Source organism: Battus philenor, unplaced genomic scaffold, assembly GCF_028537555.1.
Source record: "Battus philenor isolate CCGP_79_NKW_IND1 unplaced genomic scaffold, ilBatPhil1.0.hap1 SCAF_3, whole genome shotgun sequence".
Classification (NCBI taxonomy): Eukaryota; Metazoa; Arthropoda; class Insecta; order Lepidoptera; family Papilionidae; genus Battus; species Battus philenor.
The window spans coordinates 12043616-12067900 of record NW_027181693.1 but is presented as its reverse complement, the minus strand read 5'-3'; the positions used below and the strand labels follow the sequence as shown (position 1 = coordinate 12067900).

Below are 24285 nucleotides of genomic sequence, written 5' to 3'. Positions count from 1 at the left end.
AATGTAATAAATTTAAAAACAGTGTGATTGGTTATAACCTTTAAGGTGGTTAATATATAAAAGCTCATATGTAAGTGAACGTTTAAAACGCTTTTACACCTATATTCAATTACTCTTTATAATTATCCTATTAAATAAATTATATTAGTTAATTTTTTTCATACAGGCTTCATGAACAGATAGTAAACAATAATTAATCTTGACATGCTTTGATCCGAATTTTAAAATATATGGTTTTTCTAACTATCTTATCTTTACACTATTATTCATAAAGTAATTATTTTTTTTTTATAAGGGTAGTACCTTAATTGAAAGCAAATAAAATATGCATTCACCTCTTTGAAGCTTTTACGCATATAACCGATCATCTTGTATATTTATAATTTAATATTAATAACTCTTTATATTACGTTCTAGAAACAATAATTATCGTATTTTTTTGTATTTTTGAAATATAGTTTTAATGTTATTATTACTATTCATCATTTATTATTACAGCGAAGGTTGCATTGGTATTGTTAATCAAAAAGTTATACATGATCCGAAACAAATTTTCTTGATAATACGAGGTAAATTAAATATTAATTTCTGTTGTATATAGTTTTTAACGTTTAGATATAAGCAAGAATGGTAATGGCAAAGGGTGTATACGCCCACAATAGGCAAACATATTTATATAGTTATATGCGCGACTTATTATTATTTACCGTAGAAGTGACGTTCAAAAAATGCTTCACAAGCGAGTCTAGTTGGAAGTGCAGACCGACGACAGCAGCCGGCGCCCGGTGACCCCTGGACTCTACGAAGACCGCATGCGTGGCCATCACAAGCGGCGGCGGCGCCAACTCGTCGGGCTCCATGTCGCGGAACGGCACGGAAAACACGAAGCTCTCAGGTTCTATAGCGTGGTGTTCCACCGCACGTCGGTACCATTCCGAGTCGAAAGCACGCCCGTATTTCTCACTGAAGTGCCTGCCACGATATCCAAATTAATTTTTTTTTATTCAACTTACGATGAATTGCTTCTCTTATTGATATCACGTGGAGTATACCATCTGTTCTGATGACAAATGCCTGCGAGCTGTGTAGAACAGGCAAAAGAAACAAAGCCGGTTTATGTATAGTACATGGGTTAATTTTTTAAAACAATATTAATTAGCATATTGCAAAGTTGCTAATTATAAAAGTTCTTTTACTTTTTTATATGCAAAATCCAATTTTTTTTGAACATAATCTGGAATCCAAATGTAAAAGCGAATAAATTGTACAACTGTTATCTTTTGTTAATTTGTAATCAATTCAAAAGACGTACGGTTCCGCAGTTTCGGAGGCGCGCGAGCTGTTGGTGTTGTCGGCCCACTTGAGCAGACCGCTGCGAGTCGCGATGAAGGACAGCGTCACCACGAACTTGTGGAAACGGCCTTGCCTGCAAAGACGCAATATGTTACGAAACGGAACGCAATTGTATTTTTAATGAAAAAATATCAAACAAATTACCCAGAAATAAGTTAACTTATCATGTACTTAATGGCTACCGCAACAAATATACCCAATTAAAACTTTTAAATTCTTGTATGTATATTCATACAATTTTGTACTACTTTTAACTGTAATTTATAATATATGTATAAGTATCTTTAATTACCGCTATGTTATTAAGTCAATAACATGTCGGCTATTAACTTATATACTATTTATTTCGATGAAAATATATTTATTTTGTGGTTTTGATTACCTTATCGAACGGTATTAATATCACATGATATCAATCAAACCCCGTAGCTAACCGCTCCTACAGTTTTTTTTTTAAATATTAAATAACTTTATTAACACTGAGTGTGTTGCAAAGAGTTGGTATTTTAGCTTCAACATGTCTTTGTTCGTTTGTAAAGTAGATATTAAAATATTCTTGATTGACATTGACTACAAGAAAAGATATAAAAAGTCAACAATATTATGAATATAATTTATGATTTAACTACAAACATTCAATGCGATTTTGACAGAACTAATTCAGTATTTTTAACAAGTAAACAGATTTTTTAAGAATTTCTTAAATTATTTTTGTAAAAAAAATGTATATATTTTCATCATATTCATTATTACTAGAGGTACGGAAATTTCGCAAAAAAAAAATCATCAATTTCGCATTTATATTTTTCAAAAATTAAAAATTTCGCATAAATTTCGCATTTATATTTTTGAAATTATAAAATTTGTGTAAATTAGGTATTTATTAAACAAAAATACTTGTTTAGTAATTTTATTACTAATTATGAAAGTAAAGTTTAACAAAATACAAAATTTCAAAGTACAATTATTAACATTAAACAATTTTAATTAATTAAAAGATAACATTGTAGAAATTTCAACATTTGACTCCTTAAGCGTCGTTCTTCGGTCCGCTACGACGACATTGTATATGCTGAAGAAGCGTTTAGCGTCCACGCTGTTGGTTGGACTTCAAATATGTACTCTATAATGCTGCTTCAGCAAAGGACGGGAAGTTGCATTTGACAGCCAACAAAATGTCCCTTATATTGGGGTTTTCATTTATATTAGTAGACCGAAGAATTAACCTATGAAAGTGCGCATACCCATCAATTAGCTCATTTTGAGGAAATCCTTGGAAAAAGGAATTTTCGAAAAGCTTTCCAGCAATACGTTTATATTCAATGTGGTTGAACTTGCAGCCACAGAAAACAATTGGCCAATGTGAAAGAAAGCCTCGTTCGTCTTATTTAATTTCATGTGAAGAGAAAGCTTACTGAAACTTTTGTCGCTTGCTGATTTCAACATAGTTTTCATTGTCTCGTCAATTCCTTCATAGTCCTTAAGACATAGTGACGTCTTTTCATCATAATAATAGAATACTAGAATTTGGATTATCCACTTCATCAAAAAAGTCAAGTATGTAATCCAAATAATCATTAAGATATAAAACTGCAATTTGCATCTGCAATTGACGTGAGTCGCGACTCGGGCGATACGATAATAATTTAATAATAATAAAAAATATTTAATAAATAATTTAATAATCAATACGAACACTACCGTACATTTCGCATTTATTAGCATTTATGTGTAATTTTCGCATTTATTCGCATCTATTTCGTAAATACGAAATTTCCGTACCCCTAATTATTACGTATAGAAGTAATAGCACAACATAACAGTGATGTTTAATTATTGTTTTACATTAAATCCTTGAGAGCTAAAAAAAACATAATGAGATAATACACAATTTTACCTTAATCCTTGAAAGCTGTTTACAAAACTTGGGGAAAGATTGTTATGGTGGTTATTCGAAATATAAAATAAAAAATTTAATCGTTCCCCATATTATTAGCAAACAATGATAAACTAGGAAAGATGCAATACTGAATTTCAAGATTAATTAAACTAAATATTCCTTTCTCGAATCAGCTAATAATTTGTAATGGCCTTCAATGAAATAGCTAAAATAGATGACAGAATGGAGAACACGATCATATCGTTTGGACATAAGGATAAATGATTAATGAAAAGTCTAGTACATTGCTAATTGTAAATAATTGAAGTTTGGTTCACAGAAAAAATGATTCGACATCGACAGATGACGGCTACCAATGGGAATAACATTACAGATGACTTCGAGTAGTCTTTAAGGATGAGGTTTCATTTCGTGGCTAGCAAAAGTACTAACACGTCTACTAGAAATATTACAAATATGTTTATTTTTACGTTACCTTGTCAGTAGAGCCATTAAAGTCGCTATCGGGCTATTGTGACAAACACATCGAATTAGTGAACGGAAATTAAATAAACTTAATGTGCTTTAAACGTGATTTGGACACCTATATGTGCTTTACTTTAACATGCAAGTGTTGCAAAATTTCAAATCGCGTCGTATTCATTGAGACATTATTGTTTCTGCACGATATAATGCGTGCTTGCCACCAGCGCAAGATTTCTTTTTACGTTACAGCGATTCATTGTATAGTTAAGTGAGGCATGCTTAGTTATAACTGTTTACTTACTGGGAGTGGTGATTTGCATGTCCAGTGTGAGCGTCCAATTCTTTTATTACCATTGCATCACGGACTAGCGACTGAACTAGTGTTTTATCACCTGGAAAAACAATTAACGATATTATAATACCAATAAAAATAAGCAAAATAGCTATGTGTATAAGGTTAGCACTAGAGATCAAGATAAACTTGCTATATCCTTTTTCCAGGTTTCGTTAAATTAGTAACAGTTTTGTTGGTAACTGTGTTCGCTATTACAATACTTTCCTGTGTAAAGTCTAAGAAATCTATTAAACAAAATATTATATAATAATCGTATCAATAAGTGAAACATTTTTGAATAAATTGAAATGATAATGAAGCTCAGAAATGAATTGCTCAGCTAATGTATTAGGAATTTTGGAAAAATGACTACAAAAATCTATCTGAGCTTGTTGTGGTTTCTTTTCAGATTAGAGTGCGTTTAAAACCCTTATAGCTTTAAGTTGGAGGATAACGTTATAGGGAAGCTCAATTTGATTCTAGTTTCTATCAAAATGGGCGCTTTTTGTCAAGATGTACCCAAGTAGTAAATATTGTGGATGTTGTACACATCTTAAATAAGCAGGCGCTTCAAAATTCTTCAAAGTTATAACGCTTTATTGTTCCATTTTAATGCATTTACTTCTGATGTGCTTTTCTAAATAAATAAATAAGACATAAGTTAAAATTACTCTACATGGAAATTTCTAGAACATGTGTGTTTATATGCTTTTTAGTTTTGATCTATAATAATGCCTGTAAGAACAGATGATTGACTTTTGGTTTATACGTACAGTAGTAAGAGTCTCTGTCCTGTTTTTTGTGCGCGTTGTGCAGGGTGAGCGCTCTGGGCCGGAGCGACATCCACTTCCAGCCTGGGCGACCGGCGCGCGAGAGGAAATGTAGCAGCTGCTCCTCCGGACTGTTGAATACCTGGTCTGACGTTGATGCATACTCGCAGTAAACCCTGAGTGGAATATTAAAAACATTTGAATAAATCCACTCCTTTTTGAATTATTAATAAGTAATATTTCTTTGACGTCGATAGTCGTGTAAGATCGTGAATGCAGGCTGTAGACTGAAGACTCTGGTACAGATCGCTTCAAATAGGACCTTTTGAAATTCTACGGGAGAGGTCTAGGTTCAAAAGTCATGTTCTTCAGTTGAAATGATGATAATGACCTTGATAGGTCTTTCAAAAAAAGTTGCTCATTTTTAAAGATCTTGGATATACTTATAGAAGTGCTAATATCTACACATCGTATATAGGATAAGTTGAATTTGAAGTTTACTTAGTCGTTTTGAAACCGTGTTATCTTTCTTATATTAGATAAAACAAAAATAAAAAATATGTCACAATTTAAAAAACGCCGTATTTGTACTATCTTGCTCAAAACCATGAATAATGATGATTATGTGAAGTGTTGTTATAATGTATCTTTTCATAAATTCCACGTACCAATCAGGATGAACCTTCCAGTTATCGCCCTTAAAATATTCCGTCACTGCATTATAAAACAAGAGAATATATTAATTTAAATTTTATTTTACATATATATTAAATACAAATATATTAAATTTATTACAATCATTCTTTCATCCATGCTTTACGTATATTTAATAAAGAGTAACATTAGCCACGTGTACCGTTTATGAGCAGAAATTGTCCAGCGTCAGAGGAATGAGTTTTGCGATTGTAGATCGCGGGTTTGATCCCAAGGATATATTTTTTTTTAATAAGCTATTAACACGCTAGCTAGCTATTAAAGCTATATAACGCGCAGAATTTATGGCTTTTGGACCGAAAGTTTCATAGTGGACACCACAGACCGGCTAGCGCAGCGTAAGACGTCCACCCACAAGATGGACACACAGTCTAGTTAAGTTCGTCAGAACACTCTGGATGCAGGCTGCTTCCTACTCATTCCATTGGAAATCTAAGGAGAAGTCCTGTATTTCTTAAGATAATTAAAAATTGGCTGTAACTCAATAAATATGTTCAGTAAAGTAGATACTGTTGTGAGGATATGGTTTTCGTATTTTACGTATATGTAAATGAAAGAAAATTTTACATGAAAATGCGTCGCATAATAACAACGGCATTTGAAGAGCTTCGACTAAAATTATGACGATGGTGATACATTGGTTTTAAAGTGCTGATGAATGTGGAGAGGTGCACTTTTTGTAAAATTTCTGACCATTGAAAGGGCTGTGCTTGATCTCCTGTTCGGCTTGCAGCTCGTACATGCCGTAGCCGTCGGGAAGAACAGCTGCGAGCGAGTAGGGTGTGCCTTCAACGGGGCTGTAGAAGTACCGCTGGCGCCGCGTGGCTACCCGTCTCATTCCATCGTACTGAACTTTTACACCGATCTCTGTCTCACCTTCACGCTGCTCTATCATATCGTGACGAAGCTGAAGAGAAAGTAAAATATTTGTGGCATTTACATCGCTTTGTTATAATAACACATCTCTTAAGCCTTATATGACATACACAGAGTAATGTGGTTACAGATGTGAATGCTTTGAAACGTGAATGTATAGTAAATGTTAGCAAAAATATTTAAAGCTTTGGCGCCTATATCTAATAACTTTGAAATATGTTACATTTATTTATTTTTCATATTGGATTCCGACAAGCCTATAATTTCTGGTAGTACAAAGTCTGCAGGGACAGATAGAAAACAATAATTAATTTAAATATGCATTATTTGAAATTAAAAAAACGCGTTATTTAAGTATATCACGTTTATATTAGTTATTATTTCTGACGCCGTTGATTTTTGGCAAGATGTACCATACATTAGACATCTTTTATACTCATAACCAATTATCCAGCCATGTATATTTCCGCGTATATTGCTCAGTGCTCCTGTTAAGTTGTATTTAAATTGAAATTTGTGTGAAGTATTGTTGATTATTACGAAGATTTCGGCTTTTATTTTCGAGAAGCATCTACTAAGCTTAATCCATAAAATCAATATACCTCAAGAATAAACGAACACGCCCATACGCTATAATTTCTTGTTTATAAGATAAGCGTGGCTTTACTAAATGATATATCCATCTGTCTGTGGTATAGCTATAATAATACCAAATACAGCGCTTAATGAAAACGCGGTAAAATGAGGCATGTGCGCCGTCGTCGCGATCGTTGACGGCGGACAGACGGAACGCAGCAGCCGTTATTCACCCCTGTCTCCCCTCCCGCAAGCATGCTTAAGGTGCGGTATAGCGCTTTCGTTACTACTATATTTACAGATACTTTCAGAAATAATTAACTTTAGTCCTCTATGATGTTAGTTGATGTGTTACAAAATTCAGAAATTTAACTATAGTTTATTCTAGAACCAGACTGATTGCTCTGGAGAAACTTTTATGAGTATTGATGCCAATTTAAATCAGTTTGATAGCACTAACTTACACTGAGACACTGAGAGCCCAGTACATATTCTGTAGTAAACGACAGTTATTTTATTACTTACATCAAGCAACAATGAAGTGAGGTTAACTCGAGAGTTCTCGTCGGAGTCGACGAGAAGCTCTACGTCGGTGAGATCTACGCTAGAGTACAAAGGACGTAGAGTCTCTGTGTACTGGAACGATAAAAATATTTATTTTATTTATATAACATGTTTGATTTATAATATAACAGCAAAGGTCGACCACTCTTAATGTTAAGACGCTAAATGCAGATAGCGTCCAACCGGTCCTGTTGGAAATCTAGAAAGGAAGCTAGAGTCTGTAGTGGATATACTACGGCTGAAATTATGAAGGTAATATAACAAACATAAATGTTATTCAAAAAGTATACGTTAAATCTATTGTAATATGAAAAAAAGGACATGAGATTAATAGTATTATGTATTTTATTACCTAACTTCATAAAAATACATTGCATTATGTTTTTTACAGTTATTACTGGTAATCAATATTAATTATATAGTTTTGATTGATTATCAAAACCTGTTATATTTACCTCTTCATTGGTGTGCTAAAACAGAGAGAAAATGTTTATTTTATTATAAGAAATAAACTCTGAACAAAGATAATTAATGTGCTAAAATTATTTACCAATGGTCTTAGATCTGGATGATATAAAACATGCCCGTTGTTATCCACCATAAACGAATACCCATTCACTCCCAACTGAAAGCATAGAACAAAATTAATTATTGCGTGAATACGTCTAATGCTGTCGACTTGTTAGTTATTGTAAAACATACCTTATACGGTGGCACGAGCTTTTTTATTTGATCGACAGGTACGTCAGTGCCGACGACGCCTAGTAAATTAGCTTCTCTTTGCTGTAAAAGTTATAAAACCAATAATAACATTTTTGTTATGATATTGATTGTAAAATTACGGGTCTACAGACATTATAGATTATTTTCATGGTTTATATGATACGTGGAATTCTTAATAGTCTCGTTGCTTATATAATACATATATGACTATAGATTTCTAAGAATATTTCTTTAACAAATAGATAATTATAAATACACTTACATCATATATAAATATAAAATAAAGTTTTCTAATTCTCTGGACCTTAATGGCAAGCTGACAGTCGCTGAAATAAGCACATTCAAAGTTGAAGAGGCAATCAGAAACACAGGCATAGCGCGCAGAACTGTTGGCCGCTGGGTCCTTAAGATTTTGAAACGGAGACCATATACCAGCAAGCGCCGGACCGTGGATGTTACAGTGGTCCTATTGGACATCTATGTGGAGAATCTATTCTAATTATTAACGAATGTTATTTTAAAAATACGTACAGTGTGATTTCTCCTGTCGAAGATTGGTACTGTAACGGAAGTCATAAGTTGTCCCATCCCGTCGTCGGAGAGGCTGCTACTCTGTAATATCCAATTGAATATTTAACTGCACATTGTCATAATACTTTTTTTTGAAAAATAAATTGTCAAATATTTAACTCGTGATGAAATTTTAGGAAAAAAATAATATTTTACCCTTCCACCGACGTAAACGGGGCTCCAATGAACCGGGTGTATGGTCTGGTACATGACTAGCGGCCGGGCCAGCACCTCCACAAAGTGCAGAACCTTTTTCTTGACCTCATTATGTTGGTTAATGGTCACGTGGAATCCTATCCCAAATAAAATGCGATAAAATTATTTTCAATAAAAATATACACGCATTCGTTGTTTATTTGTGGCTAAAAATAATCCAGTAAGCAAGCTTTAAAATATTTTAAAGTATATTATTATCTTGACAGAGTTCGTATTGCCATAAAAGTAGTGGCTCGAAACTAATACTAATTTCAAAGTGATCATTCAATTTATTGGTTTATTAATATCAAACAAAAATACGTTTAATTGTGATTATATTTTCATCGTAATGCTTATATATATATATATATATAGCTTTACTAACTGTAGACTAGTAGTACTGCTGTAACTATATTATTGAAAGTAACTGTGTCTCAGATAACAACACCTCCTTTCGGATAGGAATATACTTGTACTTTTTTAAGAACAATAATCCAGGTAGACCGATAACATATTTAAAATCGCGGGAATTCGCTGGATGCGTGCAACGCAAGACCAGTCATCGTGGCCATCTTCAGTGGAGGTCTGTGCCTTGCAGTGAGCGTCTCTCGGCCGATATGAAGATGATCATGATATTTCCTCTTCCACTTCGCATTGTAATCCTCATTGCTGAGTCTTGACCGAGGGGGTCATGACTTCGTACGTGTCTGACATTGTAAAATTTACTGTCTAGACTGGTGCGAATTTGATCTGCCCACAGGACTATTTCCCTGTGCTCTTTAACCTTCGATCTTGCCTATAACTATAAGCTTCTCGAGTTTATCTCCGTTTTTGCAGGCTATGTAACCAAGTACTTAAGGAAATATAATAAAAATTATGAAAATCTAAACAATTAAATTAGTGACTACGCTAGTTGTCTGTTTATTGTAAGAAACGTTTTAATTATATTTAGATGACACCATACCTAAGGCGTTATTTCCTTTAAGGAGGTCGCCACAATTTTACTTAAAAATTTATTTTATTGTACGTAAGTTCAATATGCGAACGATCAGATGTTACCTTTATTGGTGCAGGCCATATCTTTCATAACATGACCGGAGGCGGCGTCACCAGCGACACGGTATGTAAATATCCTGACGGGCATGTGTGGCCAGTTCCATACGCGGAATACTCCTTTAACTCCTGCAGCACCCCCTCCAGCTCCAATCACTGCGATCGCCTGGTTACATTGGCAACCTTGACCCGTGCGGTTATACTATGGAAACATAATGTCGATATTAATTTTAATCCGACATAGGCGAGTTTTAATACGCCGGGTTTTCTGAGTATTAAGATAAGTGTGAGTGTATAGCACGTTGTACAGGCATCGGAAAAGCCATATAGAGCTCAGAATAGTTAGTCTAAATAAATAAAAAAAAATCCTTAGGCGTTATTAGATTTCTAATATTTATGTCGTATGAATGTGTGACAGTTTGCTTTTAATATGTTTTTCACTGCAAGGGATAATAAGGAATGAGGGGTATCGTAGACGAAGAAAAGTAACCGATATGGTGCAGCAGAATAACAAGTTGAAGAGATATAAGGTAGGCCATATGGCGTCAAGAACAGATGGTTGATGTTTGGACTCATGTTTCTGTCATTCTTTGCACAGTGTAGCTTCTGCCCAGAAGGTGCATAGATGACCTTGGTGCAAGATTGTTGAAAGATGCTGGATGAAGGCTGCTTCCAATCAATCCTATTGAAAATCAATGGGGGAATCCCATGTCTAGCAGTGGTCGTCCTATGACTGAAATTATGATTATGGTCGATTTGATTAAGGTTATCCGGGCGCGTGCCTGTGACCTAAACTCATATGAAAAATATGACTAATACACTTAACAACTAACATATGCAATTAAATATTAATTAAGCTTTGAATAAGAAGGCAAGTAAAGTAACTAAGATAAACGAGTACTATACAAAAGGCATAACTTATGTAACATATCGTATCATATCATATTTGGTACGTCGCTATGTAAAAGAACAACAAATATTAATACATTTGATAGAAATAGTTTATTAATAATATTATTTTGGTTTAGCATCTGCTTCTGATGTGCTTTTCCAAATAAATAAATAAAATTTATACCGTACATGTTTATTATAAGTTAAAAAATAAGCACTGTAATTAAAATAAATGGACACATGTATGTAATTGTTTATAGATACGACTAAAACACAGTAAAGGCACAATTTTGATCTTTAATAATTGTTTCAATTTTCTTCTTACTTTTCTGTTAGTAATTAATTGAAACAATAACAATATACAATAATAATATTTGTGTATATTTGTCCTATTTATTTAATTCATTTTAATTAGGTACACCAATATCAAAACATAAGTTTACAAAAGTTGCGTATAACATTGTACAAAATTTAAATGTTTATGTATGGTATGTTTGCCTATTATCTCGTAGTAAATTCAAGAGATTTATCAAGCACAGGTTTTATCAAAAGGCGTATTACTCTATTTTAGAACATGTTAATGATGAAAAAATTTGGAAAGGAATAGTTCTAATTTTAAAGAAAAAGGAAAGAGGTTTATACAATCATAAAAACATTATAAACCTCTGGCGGGTTACGAAATAACGTAAATATAATTTTAAGCTGATGGTTATAAATAATGTTTATGATCTCATACTATTATATATGAACTACTTTAATTTTGACTTTGACATTGTAGGCGCGTTTAGCTCTTGCCATAATTATGCTGGCTTAACTAAATGTCTAAAGATTAATGTAAAAATATGGCTTATTTTAAATTTTGATGGTTCATTATTAGCAATAGTTGTTACAATTTATATTGTAAATTTATTATGTTTAATAATAAGTTTTATTTAAAAATAATATATTTTACTAGGTTATAAACAATATGATCATAAAAGACGTTAAAATAACTCGACGTAAAACGAATAACAAAGTACGTCCATGTTCTAAATAGCTCAAGACTGCTGAGATTGCTTTGTACTATTCTGTGTTATGGCATGTCTAGTTTTAAAATGAAAGGTAACTTACAACTATGTAATTGTTGAAAAATAAAAAATGCCTTTATCGTTCAGGAAAAATTAAATTGCATATTGTAATTCTATTAAAGAATGTATAATTTAGAGATTATTTTATAAACGTCACATAAAATGATATGTACTAAATGTGTAATATTTTTTATTCATAGTAAATATTTATATACCCTATGTAGTATCTCGAAGGCAGTTGTTAGGGCTCCAGTTAAATTGGCCGTTCCTCCAGCCGGTTCCGCAGCCCACAATGCGGTTTTCAGCTCACGTAACGTTTCGGGCACGGCCTGAAAATAAAGTTTAATTTTTGGCTATCGTGTTACGTGTCTCCATCTATACGCTATTAAAAAAATAAATAAAAATGTGTATTTCATTATACAATGATAACATGATTAAGCCGTGTTAAGAATATCCCTTTAAATATCTACTATACTTATGTTAGTACACACTGTTTTTCCTTTAATAGGTCCATACACAAAATGTGTACTTATTAACAATGAATGTGTACTTATTAATATGACGGTAACAATAATGTGTGTATTTGTATGTATTGTTTGTGTCCTGTATTAAGTTATTGACGTGCTAACACTTTATAAAAATCAAATATAAGTATCTATTAAAGATGGAGTCACAAAATTTAGAATACGAAATTAATGACAAGCATCACAAACACCAAGAAGTGTCATACTTTTACTTTCTAAATGTAATATTTTTGTCACTAACTTTTTCGAAAGTATTTCCGTTTGTGGGCGACGATTAAAATGTCGAGTTATTTTTTAATTACATTTTATTAACTTTGGTGTTATGTTGACAAGTCAAGTTTTATGCAAGGATTCAAGTTTATATATTAAACTGTTTGAATGTATAGTGTTAGAGAAGCCTACCTAGCCAGGTTATCTCTTTCAAAGTTTAATAGGCAATATATGTGGAGATCCGGTATATTATATTGACCGAGTCGCGGTACAGTTCTTATGAGAATCCTTGAATTGGGTTTTGAGCTAAACGCATTTTGAGTGATTAAAGCATTGGGCGTCCATTTAATCGACATCAGAATAGTTGCGGCTTTATCCGGTGAATTTGAATAACATCTCTTTTCGATGTTGAGGAGTCTAAAGGAGCCCACCAGCTTGGTTTCTGTACAAAGGTCTAACCTAAATATTTAGAGTTCCTCTTAGAATTCTGTGAAACTTTAAACGCCAAAAGGGAAAATGCATTTATAAAGAACTAAAAGAAAATAAACAGTCTGTAATTATGTACCGTGAAACCGATGTCTACTGCTAAAGTGTAGAGATTATGCATGGTTGTTACGATTTAAGTACATCAGAACTATAGTGCTACCGAAACTGTTGTGGTGCGCCTAACAATAGTGCGACGTGGTGAGGGTTGAGGAAAAAGTACCATGAGCACCACCGCCGCAAGCGTGGGCGGCGGATTGATGGAACATAGCGGCGATTCTCCCCACGTTTAAATAGTACAACAGATATATTATAACACAGAGAAAAAGTTCATAAATTTTTAATACTTAAAATGATCATACTCTTTTTAAACATTTTAAAATGAATAACTTCCACTTGCAATTACCACGTTACACGTTATTAAATTCTTTATTTAAACCGAATGATTTAGCTAGCTTCATCGTGAGTTGTAGCTATTTCATTAGGAAAAGTGGCTTTCGAGTGTGGTTTCGCGAGAGCGTCAGAACGTCGACAAGGCACTTCTCACCTGACCTTTAAAACTTAGCAGGGTCAAGAACTTCCGTCACCGCTCACCTACAATTCAGACGTTTCGTGAAGCCACGATTTAAAGCTGTAAAATTTAAATGAAAAAGAAATATTTTCAAAGATCTTTTATAAATAAAATTGTTATTTAATAAATGAAGCCTAGCTTAGTTAATTTGGGCAGTTAATTTTGTTTTGAAAAAGAAATCCAAAAAAAATATACATCCAATGTTTCATTAAGAGAGAATGTTTGTTGAAAGGTTATCGCGCCGTATATTTGGAGTGCGTAGACGGTCGTAACAATTAAGTGAAGTAATTAGCTATTCTAGTGTCACCTTTCGCAGTTTATTCGCAGCAAATTTTAGGTATATAACATATATTTATTTATACTATAAGTCATGAAAAAAAAACTAGAAGAGCATAATGACATCCTTCATATAAAACCTCAGAGGGTTCCAAACGCACCTTGATCAGAGAAGAGCCCACAATAAACTTAGACTATGTTTTGTGGTTACTTTTATTTCATCCTTAATACAATGGTGGAGCAAATTATTCCAAATGTTATTGTCACTGTACAAAACCTTCACACTATAATAGGATATTTTTTACAAGTTATTGTTTAGAGAAATTCTTAAATTTAAATAATTCTTCTAACAAAATAAATACTGATTTTACGTACCTTACGTACATCGCTATTATAATACGTAAGCCGCAAATTTACAGAAATACAACTCTTAGTGTAAATATCAAGAAATATTAAAAGTAGGTATTAAATATGAAATAAGAGTTTTTATACTCTAGAAAACATCTCGCGCATATAACTTAGCGTTATAAGACGCCAACTTGAGCGATAAACGCTCGCTCTCCCACCTGTTATGAGCTACTTCTCACTTCTTTGTAGCAAAGATTTTATCTCTTATGTTCGCCGCGACTTATGAACTGAATAAGTGAATATACCGACACGATATTCTTGATATATAGTTCCCTTTCCCGGCCAGACGGCGCTAAAACTTGTGACTGCTTCATATAAGTGTTCTGTAGTTATTTGAAAGCGATGTTAATCTAACTAAATTCCACGTTATTAAATTAAGATATGCATGAAAAGGTACTTGGTAATTTTAAATAAATTTTGATTAATTTATATATAACACATGGCAGCTGGGGCTTTATAGTTCTGAAGACCATGAATCGGCATGTGCAACGTAAGACGTTTACTTACAAAGTGGACATAATACCTTATTACTGTCGCCGGAAAACGATGAATGTAGGCCGGCTTTTAACCGGTTTCATTAGAAATCTATGGATTTATGGATCATGTCCACTAGAGGACGTCGTATGGTCGAAATGATGATGATGATGATGTGGAATTGGTGAGAAATACTCTTCTTAATCACCGCTCGCTTAGTCTCATGTGTAGGTGTAAAAGGCTCTAACGCAACGTTTATTTCTATGTCGTGCAATATTTTGTAAATTTATTTGGATTACGATTTGTAAAGCACAATAGTTGATTTAATTATGATTGTATTGGCGTTTTATAATACTGTGATCAAAAAGTATGGTTAACTTGTTAATAAAATTTATTCTTCCAAATCAATTTCATCACCTCCAGTGTAATCCCCTTCCGATAAAACACACTTTTCTCAGACATTTTTCTACTCTTCGAAACAGTCGGAATAGTCTTTTTCCAGTATAGCAGTCAAGACCTTCTTCGATTCGGGTTTTATCTCCTCGATTGTGTAAAAACGGCGTCCCCGCATTGGCCTTTTGTTTAATTTGCTGAATAGCCAGAAGTCGCAAGGAGTCAAATTCGATGAATACGGTGGTTGAGAAATGATAGAAGAAGTTTTTGACGATTACTTTCCAAAAAATTGCGCAGTCGAGACACCAGTCGAGACTTGACGCGTTTAACAAAATTAAAACATTTCACAAAAACACTTGTAACTCCGATGTAATTAAACTTTTTGACAAACTATCGCTTGGCACATCTTATAGACCTAGACCTTCCTTTACCAGCCTTCACCTCCATTGCCTAAAACTAATGAGAATCGTAGAAATATAACGATGAAATAAACACAACGATATAGTTCTCAATATTTTAAAACTGAAGTGGCTGCGGGTCATGTTTGTCGTGCAGATAACGGCAGATGATGAACGAAAAACATGGGTGCAAGGCATTTTATCCAGATGGATCATCAGTTTCAGAACATAGATCGGAAAGGATAAACAAGAAGAGCAGTGGATTGGATAGTCGCAGGCATTAGGAGAAGCTTATGTTTAACTGTAAATAAATATATTCGGATGATAACATACAGCAAGTATTTTAATTATTCAAGCGAAAATTATTAGTAGAAATAAATGTTGATATCATTTCATATAGCATCTTTTGAACTTCCTTTCTAACTTTTTTGTTTAATTAAAATTCTTAAATTCTGTTTATCACATATCAATTTTCGCCTAAACACTGTATTATATTTATCATTTCAAGGTTAAAGCTACTGTGGATTGCTAGTAGGCAATAAATAGGTCAAGCTCTACTCACTGAAGTTATTCTAGTACTCTTTTAGTTTGAAGGATTACCCATTTAACTAAGTTCAAATACATTACAGATGGACATCTTTTTAATTAACTTTCGTACTCAACTAGTAAATGACACACTGAAACATTAAATGATTAATGCGTTTAGTTGTCAAAGTAAGTAAGTACTTAAATACTAACAAAATAAATTAGAGCAGAGATTAAATTATACTTGTGGTTGAAATTTGTGGCTTAAATTAATATATCGGTATTAATCTTCCACTAGAAAACAAATAATAGGTTGTAGCTAATTTGTCATTGTAATTTTTAGTCGTTTTAAAATTTTTACACCTATTCCTAATCAGCCTGTATAAGGTAATCACTCTGAAATATATAACATTAAATTTTCTATTGGAATGGGACAGACCAACAATTTTTGGCAGCACAAATTTTGCATAAACTGAATTTTGGAAGTAGTTTTTTCTTATTATATTATCAATATGTTGTTTATTATTTCTGAAACCATTGATTTTTGGATCTAGTGTACCGTATGGTGTATATTAATTGAAAGAAAATATTATCACAACTTTAAAGCTTTTACATCAATAACTAATCACTCTGTTTAACAGCGAAACATCAACATATTCCCTGACAGAAAATTCGGAACAATTTTTGTCTAAAACCACTGCTAGTGGGCATCTATTTCGAGAATTTACTAAACATTTCCTAACACTAGAACCTTTTTTTGCTCTACTGACACTTTATTTATAAACGTTTGAATTTTGTTTTAAATCCTTTATTAGTTATGAATTTATTTTCAATATTTTTTATTCTCGACATATTATAAAAGTGATAAAAGTTGTTTTTATATATTATATTAAACACTTTTTAAAGATAGCAACATAACTTCTCAGCATTCCATGGATTTATTGTGTGGGTTCTGGATCCATCGCGGTGTAATGAAAGAGTCCGGTCACGATCCTCGGGGCTGACGATCGGCGTAGTAGATTAAGGAAAACCTTCTTTGCAATGAATTGTCACACACCTTCACCTAATAAATTTCTATATTTTGAATGATCCTAACAGTACTGCTTTGCAAACTCTTCGCATAAATTAGGTGATATTATGTTTTGGCAGCTAGAATTTTTTTTAACAGATGGTATAATATAACCTATAAATGTATAAATATAATCTGTATGTGATACGACTTGCTCCTACATCACACATTGCATTGATTAGTTAATACGCATACATACATTGACGACATAGCTTGTTTCTTACATACGTTTCAGCCCCATAACTCCGCCCCCCCCGCAAAACATAGCCCTCCTCTGCCAAACATAGCCCCCCTCTCGGCCAAAGATATCTAAGGGGGATATACCATAATCGCCACACTTAATATGCGGGTTAGCGATCGCAGTGTGGTATTATGGTACGCAGAGGGCGCTGCTGCCCATCCTCTGGAAACTTATTTGAAAGCAGTAGCACTTCTATATAAATACACAAAGTGTGAATTATATAAGATCGTATGCCGGGAATCGAAATCGCGACCTGCAACCTATATATAATAAGATTGTTTCGATCATTATATATTAAGACGAATATAAAATATATTAAGATTTAAGATTGATCCGGATCATTTCATATTGAATGAATTATTGTTTACTACTTATCCCTGTAGACTTTGTACTGCCAGAAGTTAAAAGCCTGTCGAATTGGAACAAATTTCAGAGTGATTATACAGAGCTGTTTAGGAATGTATAATGTTCAAAATGTGAATTATATGAGACTGTATCGCGGGAAAAGAACCCGCGACCTACAATCGCAAGTCTTAATTCTTACCATTGGGCTACCACTGCTCGATGTGTCTTATAATGGTTAAGAATTCTCAATTTTTTTTAAAAAATGAACATTTTTAGTACGTTTTTATAGCGTCGACGAATTAACGATTGTTTTATCTTAGTCTTGCTTCTATTAAGTGCCAAATATAAAATACTATCGTAAATAAACATTATCGTGGACTTAACAGGTTAGTAAGGTCATTCAGTAGAAAATAGAATTTTAAATTCGTTGAAGTTATTTTAAGCATGGCGTAGATTTATTCTATTTTCGTGCTCCAGTTTCATTAGAAAATTATTGTTAGTGAATGATAGAAACTTGAGACATAGTCTTATTATCTGACGGTGCAAATAAACATACTAATGGTACTTAATGGAAATGACGAATACAGCTAGAGGTGGGTGTTTTAATTACGAGCCATTAAAATAACGGAAATGGATTTAAAAATAAAACATTTTCCTTTACGTTACTCTATAATAAAACTTGTATAAATAGATACAAAGGCGGAGTTGAAGAATAGGGTATTTAGAAAGACGATAACGTCGTTTACAGCGTCTGTAAGGAGATAACGGATCTCGATAGACAAGATAACTGACATTTTTTATAATAAGCCTTCTGAATTGAGATCAATTACATTTAAGATAAAAAGTAATATTGTAAGTTAAATTACATCTCGATTTACTTTTATATTATGAAGAACATGAATGTTTTAAGTACTTTGTTGCAGCCATAGTTACGGGTAGAATTATTATATTATTAGTCCTTCGTCGTTTCAGCCCATAGACGTCAACTGCAAGGCATATGCTTCCCCAAAATATATCAATAGGGGTTTACCATAATCACCACACTCGGCGATCGCAGTTTGGTGTTATGGCACGAAGAGGCTGCCATGAAAACTTGTTTGTGAGCAGTGGCACTCATATGTAATAAATGTACAAAGTGTGATTTATATAAGGTTGTACCCCGGGTAATGAACCCGTGACCTGCGAACGTAAGTCTCAATACTCTGCCGTTGGACTACCACTGCTCAAAATCTTTAGGCGTTAATATAAATATGGTATTGTTATTTTGAGGTAACTTTAAACTTATTAAAATCTTGGTTGGTTTGTTTTATGCAGAATAAGCGCACGTTATTCTGTGGCTTTGTAGCAATACGTTTAATTTTGATGATAATGTAATAATAATAATGGATTCCAAAATCCAACGAAAAATACAACCACCCATCTTCTTTTCTATTAATATTTGGGTGTTTTCATTTCAATGATCTCGGGAACCGTGCTTTAGAGAAATTGATGTTCTTTTAAGACAATTAGTGCTTTATGAAATCTAATGTAAAAATGAACCTAAAAATAAAAATTAGTTTTATAATAATAACATTCGCATAAATTTAAGAAAAAATAAAGAGTAGTTTTTTTAACACAACATATATAAATAAACAAATTTTATTATCATTACATGTATGTAATAGGCATAATTTTGTTAATTAATAATACCTTTAAAACAAAATATAAGTCAAATTTTTCATCAATTAAGTCAAACCTATGTTTTATCGATTTAAAATACCACGTCACCAGATTGCTATTGCTATAACTATATTAATATATCATTTTTATACTATTCTCGACAATGGATATGAATGTAGTGTTTTTTTTGTTTGTAACAATCTAATGGAGCCCCGAATTAAAGCACCTTTGATTGATTCCATTAGGGCGCGACACACCGAGGATAGATGGGTATCGCGTAATGCCCAGCGTCGCACGCAATACCTGCATTTGCCCTGTTCCGAGAACCATTTAAAAGCATAGTCTATGATATGACTAAAAGGGTTAAATTTAAAAATAGAATATCATGGAATTCAAACAGAAACTATCACAAGCAAAACGGTTTGGTGCGTTATTTTGTGTTATGTTTGATCTAAATAATCGTGTAATCTATATATCAAATATAAATATATCATGTGTAGTACGTTTTTCATTTTTACGTATTATGTATACCCTAAACTGCCTTTTCCTAGATTTTTCTCGTCTCTATCTAAGGTTGTCTGGTAAAAATCGTATAACTGTTTGAGTTTGTTGGGGATTGTTCTCAAATCAGGTCGCATTTAGCAGACTCGTATCTTTAAACTGAAGGAAACTATTACAGTGAAGCTCTATTAGATTCCACCTTCTATCAAATTAGGTTATTTTGGTATTCTTCTCAGGATCTATTAAATTGTTACTATTAATGACCTTAAGTGGATAATAAAATTATTAAACTAAAAGTATTCTTTAGAAATTTATTCAACGCTTTCCAGTCTATAAATGAAAATAAGTACTCCCCGGAATCTGCAATCCTCAAACATAGCTGAAAAGTTCCACTACACTAACAATTAGTTTTTGTAACACATCTATTAGCTTTGTTAGGCGCGTTATTTATCACTGTAAATGATCCTAGGTCGATAATAAAATACATAAATGAATACTTCTACGATTAAAGCATCCGTTATGTTGAATTGGAACATTTGTTTTTTTCCAGTTTTCGTTATTCCATAACCTGTGCGCTTGTAATATTAGCCACTCTAGCTTTCATTTCATCGTTTCCTTTTAAAAGTTTATAAACTAGTACTAAATTTAAAAGTTTAACCAGATGCCCTGTGCAGGTCCATTTCAATGTTAAAGAGTATTTAAGTGCATGTGACAATTTAGTTTTTTCTATTTTAAATTCATTTTCACTCTTAATTTATTTATCATCAAATTTGTTTTATGCGAGATATTTTTAAGCTATTGCCGATGTAAACGATCGCATTAATAAACTATTCATGAGGTTAAATGTTTAATTAGTATAATAACAAACATCGTTCGTTACGCTTACCTGTTCCCGAGGCCTTGTTTTAATTTAACTTAGGGGTTTTAATGTGCGCTACGTGTGAAGTAATGCCAACAAGAACTTTGTAAGATACTAAAGCACCATGTACGCGCAATATCTGTTTTAAGTTACACTTATAATAGATTTATTTGTATCAAGAATCTTTACCACTACTTGCAAACTCGACCAAATGTATTTGCAATGTTTGATGTAATGACCACATATACATTATATAGATATTTAACAGTGAAATGAATTTTACGGTATTGGTGAGTCATCTTGATCTTGCATCCCTGGTTACTTAGCTCTGATCTGATCATTTCAAGTGAAGCTAAGACGTGGCCACGTAGATGCGTATAGGGCTGATCCAAGCCGAAAACCGGCAGGTATTTCATGTAGTTATATAATCACTTCCATGCACAATCGTGAACCAGAGAAGAATGAATCGGAATAGTCTTACATTGCGTTGGCATATCAAGGACTTTACATTTATCTGCCCAATATATTTATTGTTATAACATAAGAACGATAAAAGGTCAATTTTGACGTTATATCAAAAAGTCCTAATGTATAGGAGTTGCGGTATTGAAAACACAAAGTGAGGTTCTGTACGAGTAACAAAGTGATTTTGTTTCGTGTTTATGTGTAAAATCATTTTAAAGTAAAAGATTTGATAATTACTCACTTGAGCCAATATCTTCGTGTAGCAGGGATGTATCTCCGAGACGGTATCGTTGTATCGATATACATTGACAAAGTCGTTAGGACCGAGCGTGTCGAGGAGCGCTGCCACAGTGGCCTTGGCCAGCCGTCGGTAAGATGAGCTGAGATCGTCCGAATCGTCCATCAAGATGACCAAGTCCTTTGGCGATGTCGCGGCTTCGACGAACCAGTTCGAAGACCTGAAGTCGTAGAAGTCTCTAGCGTGATGTGAGTATCCGTCTTCCGGAGGCCAGGACATAGCTGATTACAATAAAATATTATATTAGAAAAATATACTAATTACGAATCATATTAGGTAATGAGTATTAAGTTTAATTTCATAGTTAGTCGAAATAATTTCTTCGTATATATAAAAATGAATCTCTATATTTCTTGGTCACGTCATAAGTCGAGAATTGATTTATCAATTTTTATTTCATTTGGTATATCCAAATAATATATTCATCTAGTTTTCATTAGTTTCCTAATTCATTGTACACTGTTCCTATGAAATTACAATGTCCAGTGCGGCATGCATTTGCAATGTCAATAAATAAACCGCGAGGGCAGTCGCTGAGTGTTTACGACATAAAAAAAATTGCAATAAATACTGTCATAAAAATATTTTTTTAATTAATTAAACTTGAAATTTAGTTTCGGATTCCTACCTCAGATAGGTTAATGGATCAGCTGTTTTAAAAACAATTTATACTTTGCTTACATTTATATCAGTATTTTAAAGATGTGTTTTACATTAAGATATTTCAAAACGCCATATGTTAAGTTAAAAAATTACAAGGCGTGATGTCCCAATCAATAATTAAGAATTTACTTTGAATGCAATACGAACCAAAATCAAAATGGTTTCAAATTTGTAATAATACATTAATAACTAAGAACTGTTCTTGACGGGTAGCTATTTTGTTAAATAATATTTCGTTTATGATGATAATAATATACTTAATAAATAGATAAATAATAGTTCTTAATGTGTAGGATATAATTAACCTACTTAAAACATATAAGAGTTTATCAATATTGATAATGCAAGAACGTTGTCTTTTGTGTAGAATGCAAGCAGTTTTCAAATACGAAACTGCTATAAATCGTAGTGAATTTTAGAAGCACTTAGAAGTCTTCAGAATAGGAAGTGCTTCGGGCAAGGTTGCATAGTTCCGCTCAGTTCGGGGCACGGCGGGGCCGTTCGCGACGATATTTCTGAGAGCAATATACTTTTCTTAAGCCATCGCTAGTTTTAAAACGAGGCTTCTAGGTTGACGCGTTGGAGCGCCCATCATTTGACTTCAATGAAGCTCAAGTAAATGTTCCACTGTGTCTATGTTAGATCTATTTTAAATTTATTCAATAAGCGCAGATGAAAATATATAATTTATGACCTGTGTGTTTGTTACAATTTAGTGAAAATATTCATGCTGTTTGTAAGTATCAGTTAAAATTATTTATAATTTCTAATTAACTAATTTTAATGTATCACGTGTAGTGAACACAATCTAATTATAATAAGTTTGGACGTTTCACACATTCAAATAAATTATAGATGCAGGTTTAACAAAGTTTTAAATTATACTTTTAACGAAATTAGTTTTTTTACCAGTAACTACCTAAACATTTTAAATATTTAACATACTTTGTATAATATTTAGTGCAAAATAATCGTTTACGGTCTTATATATCTCCCTTGCAATGACTTTAATTATGTAATAAATATATCAAATAAGATATAAGTGTAAATGATTTTTGAAAGTAATAATATGAATAAATTGCTCTAACTACTAAAATAAGAATATTTGTGAAGGTCATCACAAAACTCGATTGATTTCGTTATGGGCTATTCTCAAACCACCCTTGGTTTCATTTCGAACCGTCGTAGCTTTGGATTTTTTTAACGGATATGTTTATAGGGATCTCAATTTCATTCTACAATCAAGACTACAACCTTATGGCATTCTTCTCATGACTTACATAAATTTTTTCTAAATATATAACTGCTATGGAGAATAAATTAAGTGAAAAGTAATGTTAGTGAAAATAGTTACCTGGATATCGCCTCATGAAGCCAGTTGTTGAGGCGAAGTATTGCCACGAGAGGGTTGGATCAATCTCGTAGTTGTTTACAAATAACGGGTCCAAGTGCTCCGACCAAGAGATTTGGCTCTGCATCTCCGAATCTAGAAGAAAGACAACGCCTACTCGCATAAAGTATATGTTATCTACAAATCTATGTCGCTGCTACCTTTTGTGTTAACGCAAAATGAATGTCTCTAGAACACTAGTTTAAAAATGGAATTGGCCAGTAAAACTAAACGAAATTTGATTGTTGATGAAAATAAATGGAGAGATGGTCTTTATCAGGTAAAGAGAGACGACGTACTGAATATCTTTATTAGTAGAACAAAACTTAACCACACGTTCTCTGGTTTTAATTCAAAGTAATTGAATTGAAACTTTTGTAACGTTAAGCTATTAAAATACGATAGTTTCATTAAAATATTCCAAACTCTTTACAAAATCAAACATAGAATTTTAAAAAGTTTTCGGAACATACCAGTCAGGA

General features: G+C 32.8%; 1 protein-coding gene across 1 annotated transcript in view; it reads right to left on the bottom strand.

Moving 5' to 3' along the window:
- stol (stolid) overlaps nucleotides 1-24285 on the bottom strand; it is a 94748-nt gene that overhangs the window by 4408 nt on the left and 66055 nt on the right. Inside the window, exons 5-21 of the mRNA XM_068770406.1 lie at nucleotides 23768-23899; nucleotides 21694-21971; nucleotides 12267-12380; nucleotides 10100-10295; nucleotides 9002-9138; nucleotides 8807-8887; nucleotides 8255-8335; nucleotides 8103-8177; nucleotides 8008-8022; nucleotides 7514-7624; nucleotides 6230-6443; nucleotides 5491-5536; nucleotides 4826-4998; nucleotides 4020-4110; nucleotides 3729-3761; nucleotides 1313-1426; nucleotides 708-972 (exon numbers count right to left, since the gene is read on the bottom strand). Coding sequence (XP_068626507.1) covers nucleotides 708-972; nucleotides 1313-1426; nucleotides 3729-3761; nucleotides 4020-4110; nucleotides 4826-4998; nucleotides 5491-5536; nucleotides 6230-6443; nucleotides 7514-7624; nucleotides 8008-8022; nucleotides 8103-8177; nucleotides 8255-8335; nucleotides 8807-8887; nucleotides 9002-9138; nucleotides 10100-10295; nucleotides 12267-12380; nucleotides 21694-21971; nucleotides 23768-23899 — 2156 coding nt within the window. The remainder of the gene's footprint in view (nucleotides 1-707; nucleotides 973-1312; nucleotides 1427-3728; nucleotides 3762-4019; nucleotides 4111-4825; nucleotides 4999-5490; nucleotides 5537-6229; nucleotides 6444-7513; nucleotides 7625-8007; nucleotides 8023-8102; nucleotides 8178-8254; nucleotides 8336-8806; nucleotides 8888-9001; nucleotides 9139-10099; nucleotides 10296-12266; nucleotides 12381-21693; nucleotides 21972-23767; nucleotides 23900-24285) is intronic.